Source organism: Apus apus, chromosome 23, assembly GCF_020740795.1.
Source record: "Apus apus isolate bApuApu2 chromosome 23, bApuApu2.pri.cur, whole genome shotgun sequence".
Taxonomy (NCBI): Eukaryota; Metazoa; Chordata; class Aves; order Apodiformes; family Apodidae; genus Apus; species Apus apus.
This window is the reverse complement of record NC_067304.1, coordinates 4,936,230-4,958,670: the sequence shown is the minus strand read 5'-3', so window position 1 is coordinate 4,958,670 and position 22,441 is coordinate 4,936,230. Positions and strand designations below refer to the sequence as shown.

The 22,441-nt window shown below is 52.3% G+C and overlaps 1 protein-coding gene across 3 annotated transcripts in view; it reads right to left on the bottom strand.

Moving 5' to 3' along the window:
* Positions 1 to 458: 458 nt before the first annotated feature.
* The window catches only part of RASSF5 (Ras association domain family member 5), a 28,387-nt gene continuing 6,404 nt past the window's right edge, over positions 459 to 22,441 (bottom strand). Inside the window, exons 1-6 of one of the 3 annotated variants that reach the window (XM_051639036.1) lie at positions 19,587 to 21,023; positions 18,904 to 19,016; positions 5,787 to 5,900; positions 4,761 to 5,058; positions 4,281 to 4,396; positions 459 to 3,541 (exon numbers count right to left, since the gene is read on the bottom strand). In XM_051639036.1, coding sequence (XP_051494996.1) covers positions 3,389 to 3,541; positions 4,281 to 4,396; positions 4,761 to 5,058; positions 5,787 to 5,900; positions 18,904 to 19,016; positions 19,587 to 19,608 — 816 coding nt within the window. In that variant the 5' untranslated portion in view covers positions 19,609 to 21,023 and the 3' untranslated portion in view covers positions 459 to 3,388. Of the gene's footprint in view, positions 3,542 to 4,280; positions 4,397 to 4,760; positions 5,059 to 5,786; positions 5,901 to 18,903; positions 21,028 to 22,441 lie in introns of those variants that run through there. The other 2 variants (XM_051639034.1, XM_051639033.1) reach the window with 2 other exon arrangements.

The window sequence follows — 22,441 nt, the reverse complement described above, 5'->3', positions numbered from 1 at the left end:
TACCCAAAGCACATTCTAACACATTGTCCTGGAACAGGCCAGTGTGTTGTGCCACAGATTGTGTAAAACCCCTTTGGTTTTAGATTGTATCCTTTTAAACATTTCCAGGTATTAATATCAGACATTTCAGCACTTAGAATGAACTCTATTAGCTGGGGGTTTTATGGTTTGTATTATTTTTACATAGAAATACATTTTCATCTGTGCCATTAACTGCAATTTATCACAGCTAGACATGAGTAGCAGGTCTGTCAAATCCAGCTAAAACATTCAGACGAATGGAACACTTTGGTCAGGTTCTGCAGGGGTAGATGTCCTGCACCTTTTTAACTGAGGCTTAAACTTTACAGTAAGGTTAAGAATTTTAAATTCACTTCTAGGAAGGACTTCTCTATCTCCCTCTAGACTTAATACATGAAAATTCCATAGGAGGGCGCCAGAAAAATAACTTGAAGAGATTTCTTTACTGACAGTTTTATTATCGTGGTCTTTTACACTGTCTGCATATGAACAAGTAGTTTCAGAACCTTCAAAAAAAGCTGGAAGTGAGACATTTTTTAAAAATGCCATAGGATTACTAGGGAGTAGTAAAAATAAATTACAGCATTGCAAAAATGCATTTCACTTTGCCATAGAAGCTTTGCTATTCCATTCTATACACGTTATTTTACATGTTTTACAATGGACATGAAAAATAAACTCACACAAACTAGGCAAGACAACATTCTAACCAAAGGCACTGCCAACAGTGTTTTGCATTTAAGAAAGGGGGCAATTCTCCTGTCCTAGACACGGCTCAACTGGCTGTTGAGAAGTGGAGTTTCAAGACCTAGTAATTCCTCAAATGCCCCTGTATTTTGAAAAAAACAACCAATTAAATACCCAAAAGAAACAGCCCTCCCCTTTGCAGGAGGTTTTTGAGCAGCATTCACAGTCATTGCATAAGAAGCCATGCCTCCTACCAACTGTCCAAGACATGCTGGGGTGCAGGGGGAGAAGGAGACAGTCACCAGGACTCCAGTGGAAAACAACAACAAAAAAAGAAACCTTTACAGGTCTTAGCCAGAAAGAGAAGGGATTTAAAACCAAGCATCTGGATCTTACTTCTCAGAACTGATGGCAGTTTTTGCAGGGTTCTCTCTTAGCTGAACAGAAGTATTTATAAATGCTTTCACGACTCGGAGCACTAGGTAAATGTTGGTTAAAACACTTCACAAGCATCATGAAGTAGTAAGTATTCTTGTAAATGGACAAACGGCCCCAGAGCATGAAAACTGCTGCTCAGTTTGGGCTGTTGCCACGTTGTTGAAGGTCACCTGGGTGTTGAGTACAGTACACGTCCTGCATGGTGTGCCAGAGCCTCTGAGCAAACCCTCCTACACCACTGGCTAAACTGGGAGCTGGAACAAGACCTGGAGCAAGTGGCACTGATACCAACCAAGGGGCTGTACTGATGCAGTTACTCTCGTAACGATGCATAAACAAACAGACTCAAGGATAAATCTGGAGGCGGGGGGAAATAAATCCCAAGCAATCACCCTCAAAGAAGCAAAACAGTTCCTAGTCCCTCTACAGACAAAAGCAGCCTCCTCACACCAGTACTTCAGGTAAACGGGGCAGGACTGACAAGGCCTCTGGACAAAAGCCCCTTCCAACCTCCTCCTTAGCTCAAACGCAAAGTCTTCACACTCTAGGGGAAAAAAAAAGGCACTGAGGTAAATTTTAGACTCTTGCACATTTTGTCTGTGGTATCACCCAATAACTGTTGCCTCCTTCCCGCTGGGTGCAGGTGGGGTCACAGCAAGCTCCAAGGGACACTTGTTCACCAGCTCAATAGGAACCCCCTTCCCACCCTCCATGGCAATCCAGCCAGGATTCATGTTCCATTTTCTCCTTATGCTTTGTTGTGGTGTCTTGTGTCAGCAGAGGGAAGACTGAGCCTGGCTGTACAGCGTGCTAGGTACAAAGCACCAAGAGTAAATGTGGGACAATGCTCTTCAGGATGGCAGCCCTGGAGCTGCCCTGCCCCTCAGCAATCGCTGCATGGCAGTGAGTTGGAGCTATGGCAGTACCTGGTGCTCCAGCTCAAGGATTTGTTCTGAAGAATGCACAGTGCACCCACTGGAGACAGTGGGAGCCCTGAGAGAGGAGGAGAGAGAGAGACTTGCTCTCCTCTCCTGGCTCCACGTAGAGAGCAAAAGCTGGTAACTTTGCTGGACGTGCAGGCAGAGCACCAACTGAGCAGGGAGGGAAGGAGAACGTGAGAGGGACAGGGTGGCACAGGGGGTGGTGGGAGAGCAGCACAAGGAGGGTTAGGCAGAGCAAACACGGGATGAGGGTAGTGGGAGGAAAGCATCCAAGGCCAACACTGCCCTTGCTCCTGCTGCTCAGGCTCCTCCACACCAGCAGCCCATGCTTCTGGTGCCACATCCATGCCCTGGCAGGAGCTCCTCTCCCTCAGTGCCAGACCTGTTCATAGCTCAAAATCAGTCTGATTTGTGAAAGGGGTTTTGAGCTTTCCTGGGTTATTCTGTTGGGTAAGTATTGCTGAATGTTGAGTATCGAGCCCTCGGCTCCTGCCCCAACCATTGTCTTTACATTTTTCAAACAGAATTTGTGACAACACAGGTTCCAAATCCTACAGAGCAGGAAGCTGGTAAAACACTGCCTGGCTTAGCTAAGCATCAGGGGTGTTTGCTTTAATTCACATCTGTTTTAAAAACTGGAAATTAATTGGAATAAAAATGATTACTTTTCCTGGAATTAATATTACCAAGTCCCAATAATACTTCTTAGCAGACTGTTTGGGTGTTGCAGCTGCCTTGGTATCACACCTTTACATCTCCCTGACTATCTCAGCCCTGAACAAGTCTGTCAGACTTTGATTGCAGCTGCAACACCCACATGGTTTAGTGCAACAACGTCCTCTGCTCCATCTGCTGCTTCCTCTGCTCCACTTATGAAATGAGGACCTGTCCACATGCAGGGAGCCTCCCAACAAGAACAAGCCAGTTGCTGGGAGGAGCATGAACAGCAAGTGTGACCCTGCTCAACACGTCAGCCAGTGGATGTTCCTATTAAGCTGAACACTGAGCATTTTCCATGAAGCTTCTCCATCGGACCGTGCAGCTGAAAAGAGAACCAGCAGCTGTTTGGTGTGTTGAGGGGCAGTTTTACACCAGGCTTCCCATTCTTTGACTGGCTCTGGTCCTGGCATAAGAGGTTTCAGAAGAAGTAAATGCTGCGTGTTCATTTCATGGGTGCTATGAGCCAGTCTTAAATGGAAGGAGGAAGAGGGACAGGGACCACTATAAGGTGTCCTGAGAGGTGTCTTTTCATTTTAAAAATAGTATCTAGCTTAGTCTGATGTCCAGTGCTCCCTGCAGAGCTATCCAGGCTTGCCTCTGGCTTCTTTCAAGGTCTGCTGCAGTCTCTGTTTAAACTTCTCATACTTCCTTTGCACTTGCTGGATTTTTTCCTTTTCTTCTTTGTCCAGGATCATCAGGAAGTTCTGTAGCTCTGGGATGGAGAACGCATCCCACTGCAGAAACAGCAGAAACAGGGAAAGTGAGCACACACCGTTCACCTTATTGCTTTTGTGTTGTTTTTTTCCCCCTGAAACTGTGAAAAGGAGCAATAAAAGACATCTAAACATGTATCTGATCTCCAGGTGGCTTAATCTCCCAGCATCATGTCATGAGAGATGGGATAACGGGCTGTGGCATGAAGGACCAGCCCAGTCCTGAGCCCCTGAAACTGTGGATTTAATAGAAATTATCTTTACTCAGGTGAATTAAAGCTGCAAGAGATTCCAAACCTCCCTAAGGAATTGAAATAAACCTTCATCCTGGTGGGGAGCATGACTGCACCCAAAAACTGACTGATAACTTATTCCCTGAGTGTCCCTGGCTCCTACTGAAATTAGCCGATTAGTTATAACCATGTTTAGCTAATCTAATTATGGAGGATTAACTCTGGGATGGCATTGCTTGGTTCTGTAAACAGATTATGGTTTGGCCATCAAAACTGGCCTCAGCATCTTCACAGCTTGTTTAGATTTAAAAAAAAAAACAACCCACATACTAGAGGAGCAGTCACAGCACTTGATTCAAGCAGTCCACTGAGCTGATCATGCATGTCTGGAGAAAACCTTGTATGGTAAACCCAGCCCCCAGCAGAGGGAAGCAGCCTTGCTTGGTGGCACCACTTCCACACACCTCCCAGCTCTGCAAAGCTGAAAACATCCACAGGAAAACAGAGGGAAAGAGCCACCAACACACCTCAACTTCCCCGGTTTCGTTCTCCTTCAGCACGAAACTGAGCACGTCCGTGTCGGGACCCGCCAGCAGCCGGAGGTACAGGGGGTACTCGGTGAGGGGGAGCTTCTGGAGGAGCACTGCAAGGGGACAGCAGACACCCACAGTCAGCCCGTGGCTGCCAGGGCAAAGGAAGGCTCAGGAGGTCAATTGGAGCAAGTAAGAAGCAGTTTGTGCTGCTCAGGATCATATTGGCAACAGCTGAGTCTCTAATCAGAGATCCATCGTGATTCCCATTAGGTCTTAGGGGACTTCAGCCCCCTTCTGAAAACCAGGAATTCCCCAGGAGCTTAAGCAGCTCTAGTGGAGGTCAGACCATTTATTCAACTGACATTTAGGACCAGCAAGTCCTAGGAAAATTCTTGGATGATGTTTCTGCTACACAAAACCATAACAAACCGAGGAGCTGCAGGAAAGCTGGGGGGCCCGAGGGCAGGGACTCACCTTGCCCGTCCTTCCGCGTCTCCTTAAAAAGTGCAAACTTCTGGGGATTATCCACCACCATGAATTTCTTCAGGAGCCCCTGGATCACCTCGCTCACTGTGGTCGTGCTGCTGATGTGGAGCTGCTTGATGGCATCCAGGGGCAGGTAGAAGGAGGTCCTCTTGTCCGTCATGCTGGCCAGGTTCACCTCCTTGAGGGCATCGTAGATGGACTGTGGCCGGATCCCGGCCGGGACCGTCACGGGACGACGCAGCTTCAAATGCACTTTAATGAACCCCGTGTAGGTCCCATCATCATTCTAGAGCAAAGGAGAGGGGGATCAGGCTGTGGGGAGTCTTGCCAGACCTTCCTCCCACTACCAGGGGCTTTCTGGTCCGCAGTGCTGCAGCCCACGGGGTGACTGCAGGACTTTCCATCCCTCGGTACCACCTGGAGTTGGAGGGTTTCTTATTAATCATATAAAAGTAACCAGTAATTTCAGGTTAGTCACAACTGACTTGCTCCTGTCCCTTCCTCTCACTAGTGACTCATCCCCTCCCCATGTCTGTGCCATCACATCTCAATTAAAACCAACACTGCTCCAAGTCAGCTGTGGAAGCCATTACACTTCATTTGTGTTTGCAACTAAGTGAGGCTCTGAAACCCCAGGGAAGGTCTCCAGCCTCTATGTTCAGCAGGACCTTCCAGCCATATTCCTCACCTTTAATTCCCTGCTTGCAGGATTCTCACACCTCCATGTACTAACCCATCACTGAAGGTCAGCCTGTCTCACAGGAGGTCCCTCACTCCCCCCAGCTCTGCGAAAATGCAAAGATCAAGAGACAAGCCTGGCTCTGTCAAGTCCATCCACACATGTCAGGCAGGAGCCTTCCAAGAGATCCCCCTTGGTGTCAGAAGACAAGAACACCTCAACAGCCACAAGGCCTCTTGGTGGGAGGTGCCTTCCTACAGTCCAGCTCTGCTCACAGCCCAGAGGAACCAGCACCAGCCTCTCCGTGCCTTACCTAAACGGAGCCCAGTACGTACCAGCTTCATCAGCAGGCAGTTGGTAACTCTTGCATTGTATTTTTCAATTTTCTGTTTGATCTCCTGGACGGTCGGAGGCTCATGTTTCTCCTCTTCTACTGCTTGTGTTACATTCTGAAATCAGAAGAGAAAGGCTTTAGCTGTTTCAGAGATTAGGCAACACGGCAGCTGTTCAGCCCTTTCCTTTGGAGCAAAGCAAACCCCAATGTCAGGATTGCCCCAGAAGGCAGGAGCAAAGAGGCTGAGCAGAGCCCCAGCTCCCCCAGCAGCCACAGGTGGAGATGGTTCCTACAACCAGGAGGCTCCATGTGCAGGATGTCACATCCCTGCCCCAAATCACCTCTGTTCACCAGTCACAGGCAGTGGAGGGTAACACAGAGCCCACCAGTTGGTGGGACACTGAGGCACAGAGCAGTAAAGATGTCCCAGTACAAACCAGGATGACGAATCCAAGCCTCTTAAAACCTACTTCCAAAAAAAAAAAAAAAAGCCACCTGCACCTGCTGAGGGTCTCTTTGCTTCTTGCAACACTGTTGAAAAATCACATCCCAAAATTCCAACCTGCTGGGAACAAGCCTGCCTGTTTCCTGGCCTGTGCTCAGAGGGCTGGATTCTGCAGAGCTCCGCTGCCTCTCCAGAGCTCTCCACTCTCCCAGAGCTCCCCAGCCTCTCCAGAGCTCTCCACTCTCCCAGAGCTTCCCACCTTCCCCAGGGACAGGCTGGGAACACATTTTGCCTGGAAGTGTGAGCAGCCCTCCTGTACTTCATGGGGCTTGCTCTGGAGCTCCCATTACTGGGGAGCAGAAAGCATGAAGGGACGTGCCAGCGAGGCCAGTACAGATCAAAAAGTGTAACCTCTGAGAAAGAAAAAAACAGGGGGAAAAAAGCAGCTCTGGGAGCAAAGCCCATCTCTTGCCAGGCAGCCCCACAGCACACAAGACAAGGATGCAGCAAGCTGTAAATAAGCCAGTATTGCCCCAGGCTACCCATGATATTTTAGGAAGAGAATCAAGCAGAGGACAAACTGAAATCCTGGCTGCAATCTGGCAAGACAGCTACAGGCCTGGGACTCAAGAGTCCCAGGTTCATTCAAGTGATTCCCAAGTGAAATTTCACCCTTTCTACTCAACACAGACACACAGTGTGAGACCTCTCAACATGCAGACCTGGAGCAGTGCCCCAGTGCAGGGACTGACGTGGAACTACATTCTCCTTGTTCAGTGCCTTAAGAAAATGAAAGCAAAGCTTTCCTGGGGTACTTAAGAAGTGCCCGTAGACACCTACTTATCACAACGGCAATTTCAGCTCCACAATTAGTCAAAGTCCTTAGGCACGTGCTGAACTGCAGCCTAGTGACTCCAACAGGCCTTACATGGCTGCAGGGCTTGGGGGGGGTCTTTAAAAACAATGCTAAGGGTAGAGATTTCCAACAGTAGCACTGGGGAAAAGAAAAAAACAGCAAACAAAAAACCCTCCCTGTAAGTGAACAAATGATGTGCACCCAGAATCCCTCCACTTCTGCACATTCAGGGTGGAAAAAGCAGCAGGAGAAGACCTAAATGAGCACCTCTGAATCCACCTCGTGTGAGCAGCTGGAGTGCCTGAAGTCGGGGGGATGCTGGGGGTGCAGCCGGGGGGAGGGCAGGAGCTGTTGGGCTGGATCTTGCCTCTCTCTCCAAGGGAGGCTCTGGAGCCCGGTTGTTCCACGTCGCCCGCAGGAACCCAGCGGGAACAGCAGCTCGGGCTGAATTTCTGCGGGCGGCCCGTGCAGCCTTTTTCTTCCCGAAAGGGCGATACAAAAGTAGCCAGACAAAATAAGCAGGAAGGGATGTTGTGTTCTGCTGAAGGCTGCACGGAACGGGCAACGGTGTGACTGTTGGGCTCTGGAGGAGAGACCCAGAAGGCTCCCGAAAGAGGGGAGACAGTGTTTGGGGTGAATTAACACTGCTGACAGCTGTACCTGGTTCCAGAGCTGCGGGTCTGTGCCGGCTCCCACCCCAGCGGCACAGCGAGGCAGGAGCCCCCGGACTGTCCCCTCCTGCCGGCAGAGGGACAGGCAGAGCTGCGGGGGGTCCACACGGGCTGCACTTCAGCCCTGGCACCGACAGACACCCCAGCGCCCAGACACGTGGGGACAAGCCAGCAGGGCTGCTCGGCCTGTCCCTCTCACTGCAATCTGCTTCTCTCCAGCGAAGCAAAGTCCTTCCCCTCTCGACATGGCCCCAGCTCAGGAGAACGAGCAGCGTGTGCCGGGAGCAGCTCCGGCCGATGCCGCCCGGTTTCCAGGGAGGAGACCCTGGGTTCCACTGCAGGCACACGGCTGATGCCAAGTGCTTCATGCTCTGGGGAACCTAAACCCTTCAGAGAACAGGCAGTGGGAAGCCTGGCTCAGGAACACGGTGCTGGTGTTGCCTTCCTACAGCCCCCGGTCTGGGACAACACGTTAGGAAGGAAACGCTGCCCCTCGTTTACTTAGTTAGCACTTGTATTTGTTTAGACTAACCCAAAGCACGCCCAGCCCCCGGGATCTGCACACAGGAGGGCACCAGCAGCTCAGCCCGTGTGGCCGAGCCCCAGAGCAGCTCCTGCGGCTGCAGGAGCACACCCTGACATCAGCACTGCCCCACGGGAGCAGGATTCCAACCCTGGGCTGTCGCAGCTCTGACAGATTACAGGATCACGCAGCCACAGCTACAGTTAACAGGTTGTTCTCTCCCCTTCCACGTGCAACTGCAAAAGAAACCCTGCATTATGACAATTTGACAAATACAGGTTTTAACAGCTGCGTTATGTTCTCTTCAGGTCATTTTATAAGTCATTTTGCACCTGCTGTGGAATTAATTTGCTTCTATTAATCTCCCAGAGTCAGTGACAGATGGTTTCACTCGTTCCACCCCAGCACAATTCGAGGTGTGCAGAGAGCAACAGACCTGGGCTGGAAACCAAACCCAGAGACCTTGCACAGGGCTCCCAGCTCTGCCAGCAGCTGCTGTGCTGTGCCCCAAGCAGTGGTGACCACACTGTCCCCACAGCTGCAGGCCCTGCTTTTCTGCCTGACCACTCCAAACCCACCTGGAGCAGGACCCAAAGCAGCCCAGCAGCACCAGCCCCACGGCCGGGACAGCCCAGGGAGGAGCAGAGCTGCTCCCTCCAGCAGGTACTGTTAGATCAGCTACTTCTTGCTCTTCATGAACCTACCCAGGCCTCTGGTTTTGCAAAGTTTCTGGTGCAGAATATGCAATTCTGACTGAAGGAAGAAAAACAGAAGCTATTAACCAAAAACCGTTGCCACATTTCCTGTTGCACAGGGACAGGATGAAACAAGCTGTTCACAAAACAACAGCTCGGTGTGGCTGCCTGGCCCAAACCCGGGCACTCTCGGATGGACCCGCTGCTCTCCCAGCTGGAAACAGGGACAGAGTGATGCCAGCCACCCCTGGGGACCACCACAGTGCCTGCCACCAGCCTGCAAAACCAGCACCTTCCCATTGCACCACCCTCACGTGCAACTGGGAGGAAAGTGATGATGAGACTAGAGCTGCCAGGATGCTCCAGCTCCCAACCTGATGCAGAACATGGCACAGCCATGGATGCCAGAGCTTAACCACTGCTGCCAGCTTGCTGGCATCACTGCAGTCCAGCAGTTGAGGGGTCACCATCCCCTGTGAAACCGCCACACAATCCCTGCAGACAGCATGGCCTTAATGAGACAGAAACACCCGTGGGCTGCACAGGACCAAGCCACGGTGGCCTGGGGCACCTGCAGCAGCACAGAGACGTGACCCTGCCCATGTCCTCCCCATCACAGCCTGCTGCAACCCTGCCCTAACCTATATGATTTCTCAATTGTAAGAAACATCAATTGTAAGAAAGGACTGGAGCCTCATCTGGCAGTCGAGCTAATGCTCAGCAGGATAAAAGCTGCCCAGAACAAGTGTCCCAGGAAGAGGCTGCACCACACAATGCCCGTGGCCTGGGGCTAGGGCAGCCAGTTACCCACACTGGCCTCCTCTTTGCAATCTATCACTCATCTAATGAGCCGTGGGCTTGTGAAAGCCTACTAAGGGGGAGGTAAAAAGCCCAGGGGCCATCACGACTATGGTGGCAGACTCAAAAGAGGGATTCTAAGCCAAGAGAAGCAACAATGAAGCCCCTGTGACAGATTTTTCTATCCGTTTACAAGGATGCCAGGAGAGACACACTCCACATCCAGCTGAAGAGCATCCTCCTACAGCCCCTCACCTTGCACAAGCCAACCCCCAACTTAAAAACTTTTTTAAAGCAAGCAAAGGCAGCAGCTCTGCACCAAACCAGACCTCTCTGCTGGGAATAACAGCTCCAGGTGGGACCTGGGAGCTCTCCAGTGCTGCTGCAGAGGAGTGGAGGGGATGGTGCCCTCTCCTCACAGCTCCCCATCCCACCACAGCCCCAGCCAGCCCCGAGGAGCTGGCACAGCCTGGATGCACAGCTCAGAAGGTGGAAAACCAACAACTCACAAACTGTGGCTTTGCCAGCTGTAAAATAAGGCACTGCAGGTGGGGAGGCTGAGCATGCACTTCCACAGAACACTCCTTGGCCACAAACCAGCCTCAGAGACACTGTCCCTGCCCCTCACTCCCAGCCAGTTTTCTTCGCCAGCTATTTAGTTAAGGAATTTGAACAGCAGAACAGTGGAGATGGGTTTGGCCCAGCATCACCACATTCTTGGCAATGACTGCCCAATTAAGAGGCAGGAGTGGCCAAGTCCTTCCTGGTGTGCTCGGGCACAGGTCCACCACCATTTACATCAGCAATGCTGTGACAATTTGCATTCCCCAAAATGTGACAATTCCCAATGCTGTGACAGTTTGCATTCCCAAAACCACAGCCCAAGCTCATCCTCTGGCTCCTATGCTAGGATTTCATTACTATTTCTAAGACCTCTACTGAAGGAATTTTATGCCCCAGGGCATCAATCCACAATTCCTCCACTTATTAATGAAAGATTTGTCCTACAACATCAGAAAACAAAGCCCGGAGAAGTGTCTGAGACTGCTGGGCCAGGGAGCTGCAGTTTAGAGAAGCATTACCAGCTCACGCCCTGCAACCACCAAATTTGAGGCAGAAACATGAAAAGTGGGACCTCGGAACTGTAAATCCAGATGCAGCAGAGGCAGCCCAGCCTAGCCCAGCTCGATGGCAGCCACTGGAGAGCTGGGACACCTCTGCTCCTGCACAGCCCCCCATCCCTGAGAAACCCCCAATGCCTCCTCCTTCACCCAAAGCGTGGATGGATGGGGGGAAAGTCATACAACAGGCTTGGAAAAAACCCACATAACCAAAACAACCAAATAACATCTTTCCTTCCCTTTGAGAAGTTGAAATAAGATGCTGCAGTTGACTTTGGGATTCAGAGGACAAGGCAGGAGAGAGCAGAGCATCTCTAGAGGAGCTCATCGCTGCATTTCAGAGAGGCTGGATGCAAGTGAAGCTGCACTCGGTGTTTTGATTGCCATGGAGATTTCACTTAGAAACTGGTTTTCCTGCCACATCCCTGCTCAACAGCAAGAGCTGAGTGGGTCCTCCCAGGGAGCTCCATCTGAGGAGGTCTGGGCTGGATGAGACCCCAGAGGTGCCTGACCACACCATTGTCTGTGTGTGCAGAGAGCAGCTTGGTGAGACCCCAGCCCCATTAGGGAGCTGGGTGGATCAGAGGGCTACACTGATCCTCAGGAGCAGATGCTGGGAGGCTCATTGGGCCAGGAGAAGTTCCTTTCCCCAGGAGAGGTGCCCCAGGGCCAGGCCTGCTCCCAGGCTGTGCCAGACCCCCTGCAGACCTGCCTCCCCTCTGGAAACCACTCCATGCTCCCACAGTCATTCCAAGAACAGAGACAAGGGGCCAAGGACAGGACCCTGCACTGATCCCTGGCTCTGGCTCCTTTTGCATCACCCCGTGTGCTGCCCCAGGCAGAGCCACATCCCCTCTGTCCCCTAGTGCAGGCAACATCAAAACCTGTGGGTTTCCTGCCACCCATGAACTGGCACAGATGCTGCAGCCCATGACCAGCCAGTTTTGGGGCCAAGGGGTATCTCCAAGGCTAGACAGGATCTTGGAGATCACCTGCTTGGGTTTCAAGCATCTGGAGGGATGGAGCCTCCATCTCAGGCACCACCACACGCTGCCACCAAGGAGGGCTCAGAGAGAGGGAGAAAACTCACACAGGGCCAAAACCACCACATTGGTGTCCTCCACTTGCCCAAGCTCTGATAACTCCCTTCCAGAGCCCCCTCCCACACAGCACAGCTCCCCAACAGGGTCTCTGCCCCGAGTCCCACAGCATCAGATAGAGCAGCCTCCTCCCCTGTGCATCCCACCCAAAACACACTGTGGTACAGCCCAGGCTGCTGGCTTCACCCAGGGACCCCTGCCCAGGCACAGATCAGGGGCCCGTTGCCCCCAAACCCTGCATCCTGGCTCTCATGTTTTCTATTCTTGGTCAGAAACCTGCTCCTTTCTTCTCCAAGCCAGCTCTCCTGGCAGCCACCAATGCAGGACTCAAACAGCAGTTTTGCAGAGTTTCAAGCAACCATGCTAGAGGCAGGAGCCACTGAAGCCACTCGGCTGAAGAGGCACCAAAAGGCCAAGTAACAGATCTCCAGGGCTGAGGTTGTATCTGAGATCTAAACCAGCTCCTTGCTAATGAAAGGGGGATTGTGCTGATGGTTCTGAAAACTAAAAGGAATTACAAAATTCCTAGAAAGAGGGTCTTCATACTAACACTGTTATTTCAATCAGAAAAATCATTTCTCTGATCACAGTGATCAAACCCCTCTATTTTTTATTATTATTTTTTTGTTAATGGTGAGAGGCATGTCTGTCTCCTTCTACCCCACATTCAACACATTTCCTCCACAGGTTGTTTTCCAGGTAATTTAAGCCACATTTCCCTGAATTATCCATATTTATCTTATTCCTGCCCAGCCAGTGGCTGCCAGTGCTGACCACACTGTGCATCCTGAGCTCGGGAACCACTCCTGGGCATCTCAGGACAGAAAAACGTTGCCATTCCCAAACACAACCAGCAGGTTAACTCACTTTTGGGTCCAAGATGATGGGGTATTTTGCAGGTGGCCAACAAGCAGGTACTGCACTTGGTGGTGAAACACAACCCTGCTGCCACACACAGCAACTGTGGTGGTGGAAATTTTCCATATTCAGTAACATCACTTCAGAGAAGTAGGATACCAGGTAGAAAAGGAGGGACAGGGAGTGAAGGAAAACCCGAGGCAGATGTCCACCTTGGGGCTGCTCCTGTCCCTCTGGTTCACTGTCTTCTCCCCAGGAACACACTCTCCCCCACCTGCCATCCAGCCCAGCCTCCACAGACCACGACCACTTCCTGCTCCAGGGCCAGCTCCATCCACAGCTGAGGTCCAGCCTCACACTTCCACAAGACCTGCACCACCAATAATCTCTCAGCTCACCATGAACCCCCCAAAACCTTCTCCCACCAAAGCCTGAGGGCAGCTTCCACCCCCAGCTGGAGAAATGCGAGGACCCACCTCCACACACACACAGACCCATTACACAACATCATCTGCTTGAGCAGCAAATGTTCCGTGTGGGTTTGTTTTTTCTTTTCATGCACAGGAACCATTTCCTCCCCATAACACTAAACCCCCAAAAGGCTCCATCTTCTCCAGCAGCCAGAAGGTCTGCCAGCCACATCCAGCCAAGGAGCTGGGCAGAAAGGGGCTATGGAAGCCCCTTGACCCCTCTGTGAGGAAGAGCTCCTGAGCATGAACATGATCCGGCTGCTGTGGAAAGGTAGCTGAGGATCTGCAGTGTCCTGGCTCAAAAAGCAGAGCATCAGACCCGCGGGTGCAGCTTCCATCTCACCAACACCAGGTTCTTTAACGTCTCCTACACGAATGAATCATCAAGTGACATTTAAAACCCTGCAGTACGTGTGGGTTAATCATAGCGAGAGGGAGCTGCTGGCAAATAGGGAATATCCCATCTTAAACACGAGGGAGGGTTTCTTCAGAGAAATTAAAAGAAAATGGCCAGTTGGTTTAAATTCTCCCCCAGATCAAGCCCCCCAAGAACAGCCTAGGTTGCAGGAGAGCCTCTCAGCCCCCCACACTGCAGAAAGCTGAATCCAAGGCAGCTGCAGAGGCTCAGCAGCCTGGGATGCAGGTAACACAGAACCCAGGCAGGAGCACAGCCCTGCTGGTGCTTTACAGGGGAAATTCTAAAGTGCAAAAGCTGCTCCCTGGGCCAGATCTCATCTCTCGGCGCTGCAGGGCTCTGGTTCCTGAGCAAAACCCCCACTTCCGCAGCAGTGCCTTCTCCTTTCATGCTCAGCTCTGGCTGGGGCCCCAAAGTTTATCATGGGGAGGTTTTGGTGTGGGTTGTTGGGGTTTTGTTTGTTTGTTTGCTTTTTAATAAACACTTAAAAGCCATGAAGCAGCCTTGACAATGTTACCGACACAGAAACCTCCTCCCGGGGTGAAACACTGCCCTGCCAAGCACGTTCTCCTCCAAGGCAGAAACGTGCACCCAAGCACACAGAACGGGACCAGACTCACCCCTGCGTTAATAAATTTGCGGATTAATTTAGTCCTGCAACCCTCCCATCTCCCCATCCACCTCACAGGTGCGATTTTCAGAAGCAGCACATATTTTGTGAGGCCAAACCACAGGTCCCTGGCCAGGAGCCTGACCCGCGGATGGCAGCCCGCAGGGTTGCTGCCTGCCCGGCTCCCCCCTGACCAGCTGACTAAAGCCCCACACGTGGAATCGGCTCCTCCACCACGGATGCCCCGGGAAAGGGCCACCCAGGCAGGGAAAAGGTTGAGACACGGCTGAGAAAAACCCGCAGCAGCGCAGCCCCTTCCCTGGGACGCCGAGAGGGGCAAGCAGAGCCCCCCAGCTCTGCCCGGGCTCCTGCCGCCGGCTCGTGCCGGCAGCACCTGCAGCCAAACGTGCATCTCCCCTCCCCACCGAGCCCCCCGCCCGGCGCAGCCCCCCGCTCACTAGTTTTTGAAGCTGTTACCTTGACAGGGACCTTGTTGGGTGCGCTCCGGAAGAAAGAGGTTTTTGCTGTGAAAAAACAATCCTCGAGGTCTTCATCCAAGCTGCAGTAGCCGCTGCTCATGCTGCTGGTCCCGCGAGCCCAGCGGAGCACGCCCGGGGCTGGGGGGGCCGGTGACCATCGGGGGTCCCCGCTCCGGCTCCCGCGCCAGCAGCGGCGCCGCTCACATCCTCGGCGGGCCGGCTCTTATCTGCGGCAGCTCCTGCTGCTCATCCTCCGCAGCCAGCCCAGCTATTTCTCTCTAACAGGCAGCCGTGCCGGGTAACCCTTCCCTCTCCAGCCGCCTCCCTGCGCAGCATGGAAGGGGCAGAGCTGCCTGCTCGCTCCCGGCACCCCGGGCTCGCTCCCGCTGCCGGCACCCCGGGCTCGTCCCCGCATCACCTCCCCTTCCTGCGCCGGCCTCGCACCGCGCAGCCCCGACACTTCCTCTTGCAAAATTGCTCATGGCGAGGATGAGGTGCTTGGCCCTGGGCACCCCCTGGCCCCCCGGCACCCCCTTCGCTGCCCAGAGGCCGTGGGGCTGGCTGCTCCTCCCTTCCCTGCGGGCACAGCCCCGGGAAGCTGCGGTGCCTCTGCTGCCTCAGCCCAGGCTGGACCCGGCCTGGCCACACTGCCCAAAGGTGCTGGGGAAGGGGGAAGGATGGCAGGGACGAGGCCCCAGACCCTCCTTGGGGTGCCAGAAGCCTCTGGTCCCAACACACTGGAGGGCAGTGGGAGCCTCTCTGCTCCACAGCTCGTTTTGGAGCAGCAGGAGCACCCTTCTGAGATACTTTGGTAGCACCAGCTTGAGATCAATTACAATCCGGTGTTCACCTTGGAAAGAGCCTGAGAGTGACAGCAACATCCCTGCTCCCCTATCCCCACAGCCCTGCAGAAAAACAGCCTGGCACAGACCCATCCCCAGAGCTGCCTCCTCCATGTCCCCTGGCCCCTCTGGAACCACCACCACCCTGCCAACAGCCTGCAGTGTCCCCAGAAGCTCTTAAAGTAGCTGGGATCTTCCTCTGCAGTGAAGATCACAGGTGTTTCTGGGCAGATGTGCCGAAGAGCTACAAAATCACTGGAGATGTTCATATGAGGAGTACAGTTTAACACCAAAATCAGAAGTGCTTTTCCAGGCCATGCACCATCAGGTTTACAGAACTGGTACCAGGTGTTCTGGCAAAGCCAGACTCACCAGAAAGAGCTCCCTGATAGTTACTAAAAATGCCAATTCAGATACGGCCCCACAGAGTACCCAGGACACTGCTCTCAGGGAGGCCAAAGCAGCAGCAACATCCTCACCCTGCTGCTCCTACTCTCTCCTTCAGCACCCATCAGCCCAGCAGAGGAGGCACTGCCCTGCCCTTGTGTCTGTTTTGTGCCAATTCCTTCAGGTCCCTTCCCAGGCACAACTCTCACCATCACTAAAGGGCTATTTTCATGCCAGGCCAGTGAACACAGGGTGCCTGGGCTCTACTCCCCAACTTGGCTATCTGCAGTAGGGCCATCAGCAAACCACCCCTGTAAAACAGGGCTGTCACTCACTCCTTTTGGTCACAGGGCTCCTTTGAGTGGTCCAAAAGGGCTCCAAGATCTTCACACCAGCTTCCATCCATGCACAAAAATCTCTTCCCCTCTTGGTAGGTTGCAGCTGGTGTTTCACACCCTTCCATCTGTATCTGTGAGCTGAATGATTTAAATTGCTACAAGCCTTTGATAGCTCCATACCCAACAGCATCCCCTGAATACAAACCAGGAAGTCAAGGACACAACATCTGCATCTCAAAGAGGAAGGCAAGAATCCAAATGGCACCTTCACAAAGCAACTTTAACGTTGCGAATAAATAAGCTCTCGTCCTAGCAGCACCAGCACTTCTGCAGCAGCACAAACCTCCTCAGCTCCACCAGGCTATATTTAGAAGAGAAAGAAGCTTAAATTGAGCATGTGCAACACGAGCAGAAAGCAAGTGTTGGGAGGATGAATGGCACAGGAGTTGAGTCTTCACGGAAGCCTCAGCCCTGAGCTTTTCCCAGTCCCATGGTACTTCCCCATGGGCTTCCCCAGGGAGCCCTCCCTTTTCCATTCTGGTCCATCTGCCTGGGAGATCAGCCCCATAAGAGAACAGCCAAACAAAACCACCACAAGTCATCTTGACACCTTGGTTCAGCAGCAGTAAATGGTTACCTGCACAAGCACCCCCAGAGAACATCCCTCACCAGTGACCTGCAGGTGGGAAGAGCACAACCAGCTCTGCTGAAACTCCTGGTGCTGCCAAGACCAGCCGAGGCTTTTTCCAGCTTGGGCAGGGTCTGGATTTCACCCAAGGAGGCTGATCTGGAACCCAAGTCTAACTCACACAAGTACTTGGCTGGATCACAGCCCAAATTACTAATGCTCAGTATTACATGGTAGCAGTACTTAACTACGTGATATTAAAGTAGCTATTTCTCTGACGCTTCTAGCTTGCTTACATTTGATAATACTATTTAATGACTTCCAACTATGCCAGCTATTAATTTAAATTACTTGTGTTTTCAGTGAGCAATCCCCTGTTTCCCCATCCAGTGTGTTTAGGCACAATATGAGTCTCCTGGAATTCTGGGTAATTTCTGCTCTGTTTTCCCTCCATCCTCCTCCTTCTGAGCAGCAAAACCTTCTTGGCCAACAGAAGCACACCAGAACTGCCTGTGCATGGGCTCAGATCAAGTGAACTTGAAGATTACTTTTCTCTCATTATCCATTATCCACAAACAGAGCTTTATTGCAGTGATCTGCCCTCGTTCACCCCCAAGCCAGCCCATGCAGCCCCCCCAGCCCTGCTGCCTTTCCCAGCACAGATACTGGGGCTCCCAGCAGCACTTTGCTGGGTGGAGAGAGTTAAGGGTTGTGATCCCTGCCCGGGGTCGGGATGGGTTCTGGGTTTCTCTTTGCTGCTGCAATCATAGACTTGTTTCCTGGGCACAGAACACCTGCCCCTCCCTGGGATCACCCCAGACACGTGTCAGAGTGATGAACTGCCCTGAAGCACAGCCTCCCTGTCCACTATCAGGAGCATCAATAACCCCTGGCTGCTGTTATCAGCCTGAGGAAGAAACACCCTTTCTAACTGTTCTAAAAATCGAGCTTTTCTCACGCTGCTGGGGAAGCCCAACAGCACCCGAAGGAGATGTGAACACTCACAAATTTGGCTTCACACTCTTATTCAAATATCTCAAGGCTCAGTGTAGAATCCACTCCAAGTCCCTTTGCAATGCATCACTTACATGATAAACCCCATCTAGCTTTAGGTTCTGTCCTGATCATTTTCTTTCAAGCACCAATAACCCAGTATGTTCTTCCCAGGGATCACGAGCACAGTGAATGCTTCAGAGCCCCAAACAGGAGCAAAGTAAAGCTCAGAGGACAACCAAACCTCACTGCCAGCTCCTTCTGCACCCAACAGAAGCCCCACATCTGCTTTGATAAAGTGCACATCTTCATTTCCAACTTTGCACAAGGGCATCAAGGTCCTCCACGAAGAGGAATAGAAATGCACATTTATAACGAAGGAGGGAATATAGTTTTTAAAAAGCATGCAGGGACTGAAAAGGCTCTGTGCAAGTCAGATCCCTTTCAGGCAGGTCTCTAAGCAATGTTTTAAGCTTCCAGCATTACACCTTAACTTGGTACCGTGCAGCCCCACTGCAGCCTGTCCCAGCAGACACCCACGCTGGCATCACAGACACCACGGGACCCTCAGGAGGATTAAACAAAGAGCTAAACCTTCCGGAGCAACCCTGGGAATTACTGCACATCCCTAATACAGCTTGAAGTGTCTCAATCCCCCAGGACTACTGAAACTCTTAAATCAAGGCTATTAAGCCAGAGCTCCTTGCAAAGGCAAACAGGCAAGATGTGCACAGTGTGTATCACAGCACGTGGCCCTGGCGGGCTCTGCAGAGGCCTCTCCAACAACACCTCCCCCTGGAAAACCCTTTGGGAGCAAGGAATCGGGTCTCTGAAGGAGGTGCCATTGATCATGAAGCTGTCGACCCCCCAAGCCCCCTCCCCAGCATACCTGGCTGCAGGGTGGCAGGAGGGTGCCCTGGGGTGAGAGCTGGTCCTGGCCCGGCCGGCGACAGTCCAGCTGGATGAGGCTGCGGCACTCCTGGTGGCACGTGTACCTGCAGTCTGCACGGGGAGAAAGCACAGTCAGGCACCTGGGACCTGCAGCTGGTTGTTGGGGAGCAGCAAGGGAACCCCGGGAGGGATGGGACTCCCACAGGAGGGCAGTGATGGTGCCAGCCTGGCACAGGTCCCCATCAGGGCACACTCCTGCAGACAGGGAGAGGTACCAGGATACCTTGTCTTGAGCAAAACCTGCCCCCGTGTCCCCTCCCTGGGGACACCTGTGTTTCTTGCAGCAAAGTTCTGGCACAGGCAGCATTCCTGCCTCGCATACTGCTGCTTTCCCCTGACCTGCTGACACCTTGATACACAAAGTAAAGAATATGCTGAAGTCCCACCAAGCCATCAGTTTGGTGTAGAGCACATCACTGCCCAGCTGTGCTCCTCACAGATGTCACCTGCAGCAAAAGCTGGGCCAGCCCCAAGGAAAGGATGCTTCTTCCAACATCAGGAGCAAAAAATCATCTTTGTATTAGAAGTCAAACTACTTCAGATCACTAGATATGAAGGCTTCAGGGGCCAGTTACAGTGACCCAGGTGCAGATCTACCACAAGACTCCCCCAAAAACCCACCCTGGAGAAGACAGAGACACATCCCAGGCTGTCACCTCCCATCCCAGGACACTGCCCAGGTGCAGTCAGGCATTCATGGAGTGTGTTTTCTTTGGACGCTGACCCATCCTGCTGTAAGACATTAACTAGTCCAAGGTAGGAATTGCACAGATGACTCCACAGCACCCAGGTTTAACCTCTTTGGGCACAGGGTCCTGCTCACCCACAGCAGCTCTGGGGCAGCACTTGGCACAGCAGCTCCATCCCTCACCACGTACTCATGGCTGTCCTTCCCCCAGCACTTCTGCCTCCTCCACACCCTCCTGACTGCAGCTTAACCACCTCCTGCCACTTTAATGGCCATTCTGATCCTTTTAATTTTTAACTGTCACACAAACAGCATTACATTTACTATTTGCACTACCCAAAATTCCAGAGCGGTCACCAACCTAAAAAACTAATAATAATATCCTAAAACCAAGGCAAGAGAGTTGACTCAACTGCAGGAGACAGGACTGAGTGCCCGTCCCTGCACGCTGCTCTAAGGCAGTGAGCTTGTATTTTAAATACCTTTTTTTTTTCTTTCTTTCTTTCTTTTCCAGGTCATTAGTTTTGACTATCTGGGGCTTGCAAGAAAGCAAAGGAATATCCCACATTTGCTCTGGAAACAGGGATTTCTGCTCAGCACTGCTAAGTGGGAATGCCCAGGAATGACTGAGAGGAGCTGAACCACTGCAGGGAGCTGGTGCCTGAGGGGGGAAATCATCAGTCTCCAGGGGAAACAGGGAAATCATTTATCACTTAACATTCATCTGGCATGAGCTGTCTGTCAGTCTCCTGTTCTAAGTCAGTTGTCTCAAGTAAGCCTGGGGGAAAGCAGGGAGACTTGCCTTTTTTTTTTTTTTAATTAGAGATAAGCTGCACAGTTACATGGTAATTTAATGCATGACCTTTTGAGCAACTGGAACAGCCTTTTAATGGGGGACGTTCACCACGTCTCTGCTGGGGGTGCCAATTTGAGGATGCACCAGCTGCAGGCTCACCTGAGCATCTGGCACCAGCGGAAAGTCCCTTCTGCCTCTTTGGCCCAGGATTTTCAGATCTGGGCAGCTGCCTCCTGCTCCCCCCAGCCCAGCCTCAGGGGCAGGAAGCCTCCAGCACCTCAGGCAATGAAGGCTCAGGCTGGGAGGTCTGAAAAGTGTAACACAAACCACAGAAATTACAGCTCCCAAGCACAGCTCCGGATCAGGCCCATTACAGCCAGGCACCTCTCTATGGGATTAGAGTGTGACACCTCCTTAGTCACCATCACCCATTAACAGACCTAATCACTCGGTATCCAGCAGGGAACACTAATTTTAGAAGCCCAGCACAGCTTTAGGAAGCAGCCACGTGACAGGTTTGCCAAGAGGAGCAGGATGCCTCCACTTCAGCTTTCAGATAATTCCCATTCAAGTCAAACAAAGCAGCACTTGGAAATGTAGTGGTTCGGGGTGTTTTGTTTTTTAAAAAAAAAATAAATAAATCAGATCAGGATACTGTGAAAAATTTTGGGGGCTGAAAGGAATTTCCCAGTCTCCATAGATAAGGTTTCCCAGCAGGATAAAGTTGGATAGTGTAAAACAGTCCAACACAGATGCCCATCTGGATGCCTAAATATAGGCCTGCAGTCACCCTGCCCACCCCCACCCTCCCACTCCCACCTCCTGAATCCCACAGATTCTACAAAGCATCCTTCAATCCAACCCGTGTGCAAGCCCTGGATCTGCAGGTGGGGGTGACAAAGGAGGAGGTGGCAGAGTGACCAGATCCTGGCCCCAGCAACAAGAAAGCTTCTCTAGGCCAGTGTCTCACCACCCTCATAGTGAAGAATTTCTTCCTAAGATCTCATCTCAATCTCCTCTTTTGCAGATTAAACCTTTCCCCCCATCCCATCACTCCATGCCCTTGTAAAGAGTCCCTCTCCAGCTTTTTCCTTCGGGTACTGGGTTTCCCAGCCAGCTCACACACACCTCCAGACACCAGCTACGTGTGAGGTTTGGGTTTGACTTCACCTGACGTCACTGGGGGTAACCTCAGGGATGCTGCAGGATGTGGCCCTGTGACATGTCCAGAGCTGGTGGGTGGCTCCTCCTGCCACACAGAGACAGGGCAGGACCTGTGGTATCACCACCAGGTCTGGGATGCACGGAGCAGGCAGGGAAGGGTGTGGGTTTTCCTGTGAAGCACTTTGACACCCACCACAGCGACGCTCCAGCCCCATCCCTGCAGCTCCCCCACAGGAGGTCTCAGCAATTTTAGGTCTAAAGCAGGTGGTTTGGGGTTAGTTTGTAAGCCCAGGTGAATCCCAAGGGTGGCTTTCTGCTTGTTCAGAGCAGACAAGACCCCCCTGGTGACAACCATGCCCCTCAGAGGTATGTGCTCCATGGCAGGGTCTGGAGCACAACCCCAGCTGCCTGACAGATGCTCTTGAGCCATTATTTACCAAAAGGCACATTTTCCCTTTGAGTGGCAAATGAGGCAGCACCAATGCCCTGAGCTGTGCCCTGCTGCAGTGCTCCCATGAGAGCAGGGCTGCAGAAGGAGCTGGAGCAGAAGTTGAAGCCCCTGGAGCTGTGAGCAGGAGAGTGCTCCAGCCCCATGCCAGATGGCAGGATCCCACCCAGAGCTCTGCAGCACAGCCAGGGCAGCCCCCCAGCAATGCTCTCACACCCCATCAGCACTGCACCAGCCAGCAAACACACCCCAATTCACACCCCCACCTACCTCCAACCAGCAGGACCTCCCTGCTCGGCCTCCTCAGCAGCTGGAATCCCTCAGACCAAGACTTGGACTTGGGCAAATGCCTGAACACTTTGCGAATTCTCTTTGCTGCC